The 2223-nt window shown below is 43.9% G+C and overlaps 1 protein-coding gene across 1 annotated transcript; it reads right to left on the reverse strand.

Annotated features, from left to right (window-relative positions):
- Window positions 1–660: 660 nt before the first annotated feature.
- HTR1E (5-hydroxytryptamine receptor 1E) lies at window positions 661–2026 on the reverse strand. Its single transcript, XM_004696267.2, has one exon. It carries the CDS (start codon window positions 1940–1942, stop codon window positions 845–847), a length of 1098 nt encoding a protein of 365 aa, XP_004696324.1. The 5' UTR covers window positions 1943–2026; the 3' UTR covers window positions 661–844.
- Window positions 2027–2223: the final 197 nt, after the last annotated feature.

Below are 2223 nucleotides of genomic sequence, written 5' to 3' on the forward strand. Positions count from 1 at the left end.
TGTGTACGACCGGAATTTTTCCAGTGAACTTCTTCAGATAAAACAGTCCACCATTTAGTCACAGTCCTCTGTGAAGCTTCTTAAACATGCCCCCGTATTGAACATATACTTTCATCTTAACTCTGCTCAGACTGAGAAAACATGTGTGAAGCGTGGCCAGGACACTCCTAGAAAGGGAGGAAGGCCGATCTGTCCCCCAGGTGGAACAGTAACACACGGACCAAGGTACATTTAGGTTCTCATTTGTTCTCATTTATAGTACAAGACTGCGAAAAGTGCCAGCGCGTTCACTCCAGAGTCTTTTGAGAACATTAGGGTGTTCATTTTAATCACGGTCTGATGAAGACAGCAGAATGGGCTATGGATTTACGGCACGCCAGTAAAGGACGTGAGCTCAGGTCTCTATTCTTGGTGAAGTCATGCAATTCTTACCGGGGTTTGAATGCATAGGGAATCATGACCTCAATCTGGTGGCACACGAGGACAAGTTACCAGGTAAGTCACTTATAATAAGACATTTTGCAAATAATGATTTTTGGCATTCTTGAATCACAGCAAAAATTGAAGTATCTGTAAAATATAAAAAGCATCTACTATTTTACCTTATTATTATCTCTTTGTATTATAAAGTTTATTTGAAATTACATACCACAAATAAAACCAGAGGTAGAAACAGAACACTAAACAACAAGCCTCAAACAAAACAGAACTAAGCAAACAAAAATCAAGATGACATATACTTACAACCTCTCCTGAACCAATTATGCTAAAAAATATTAAGTTGTACCTACACGCTTAACCATTCATGAGGCTGATAAAAGTCTTGCCTTTTGGCTTTTTACATCTATGCATGTTCTCGGCACCTAATAAGCCTTTTAAAGGCCCGCTTAAAGTCTTCATTAAAACTCGTGTAGAGCAGGGGGTTAATCAGAGAATTCACATAACCAAGCCAGGTCAAGAAGTCAGCTACTTCAGAGGACACAGTGCATATGCTCAGACCTACAATCAATTCCTTGATAAAAAATGGAAGCCAGGACAAAATAAATGCACCCAAAATCAGGCCCAGGATGCGTGCTGCTTTTCGCTCCCTGGTGCTAGAGATTTGCTGGCGTTCTCCTGGGTGATCTAGATCGTTGTCGAAGGGAGGGATCCTGATGGAAGTGTGGATCTTTTCAAATTCTGTAGTAGGGTCTGAGGTGGAGAAGTCAGACACACAGAAAGTCTGGGTAAGTTTACAACTAGCAAAAGAATTTTGGCTGTCTGTGCTTCTGTTGCTTAAGTGCCGGCTTGATCCTCGTTTTTGGTAGAGGCTCTTGGCTGCATGATAAATCCTGTAGTAGAGAATCAGGATCAAAGTCAAAGGGATATAAAAGGCCCCCAGTGTGGAGTAAATGGTGTAGATGACGTGGTCATGCTGGATGGTGCATTGACTCGGAGGTGGGCTGAGCCGGCGGTGGCTCCTCCAGAACAGAGGGGGCATGGAGATGAAGATGGAGATGGTCCAGACAATGAGGATCATCAGCCCCGCCCTTTTGGCAGTCCTCTTCCTGGCGTATTCAATAGCATTGGTGATGGCCCAGTACCGATCCAGGGCAATGACACAGAGATGAAGAATGGAGCAGGTGCAGCAGGTCATGTCTACACTCAGCCACACCTCGCAGATGAAGTACCCAAGCTTCCAGCTGTCCATGACAATGTACATGATGCTCAGAGGCATGACAAGAACTGCCACCAGGAGGTCTGTCACAGCCAGAGAACAGATCAAGTAGTTGGCAGGCTGGTGGAGCTTCTTGGTGGTGCAGATGGCCAGGATAACGGCTGCATTCAACAACATTGTCAAGGTGGTGATGATCACTAGAGTCATGGAAATGAGCATCTTCTCAGTGATGGTCTTCGGTGTCACAGCCACACTGGCTTCTGGGGTACAGTTAGTGATGTTCATTTTCCCCCTGTTTGAATTTACACTGTAGGGAAGTGTTGGCTGTTTTCCTTCAGCTGGAGACGACTTAGAGTTCAATGTCTCTTGTGCTAGGGAGCCAGCATTTCTTCAACTTTGTAATCTCTCATGCTCCGTGTGCTTCAAGTACAGGGAAGGGCCACAGGATTTCTCTCAATGATGAGTTCCTGGAAAACATTATGTTATTGGTTAATGAATGATAATAGTATGTTTTCCTTGGAAAACTTGATAAAATTGGGATGTTCATAAATAATGTGCACATTCTG

Source organism: Echinops telfairi, unplaced genomic scaffold (assembly GCF_000313985.2).
Source record: "Echinops telfairi isolate 266 unplaced genomic scaffold, ASM31398v2 ScPeMD7_3533;HRSCAF=4204_0, whole genome shotgun sequence".
NCBI classification, from domain to species: Eukaryota; Metazoa; Chordata; class Mammalia; order Afrosoricida; family Tenrecidae; genus Echinops; species Echinops telfairi.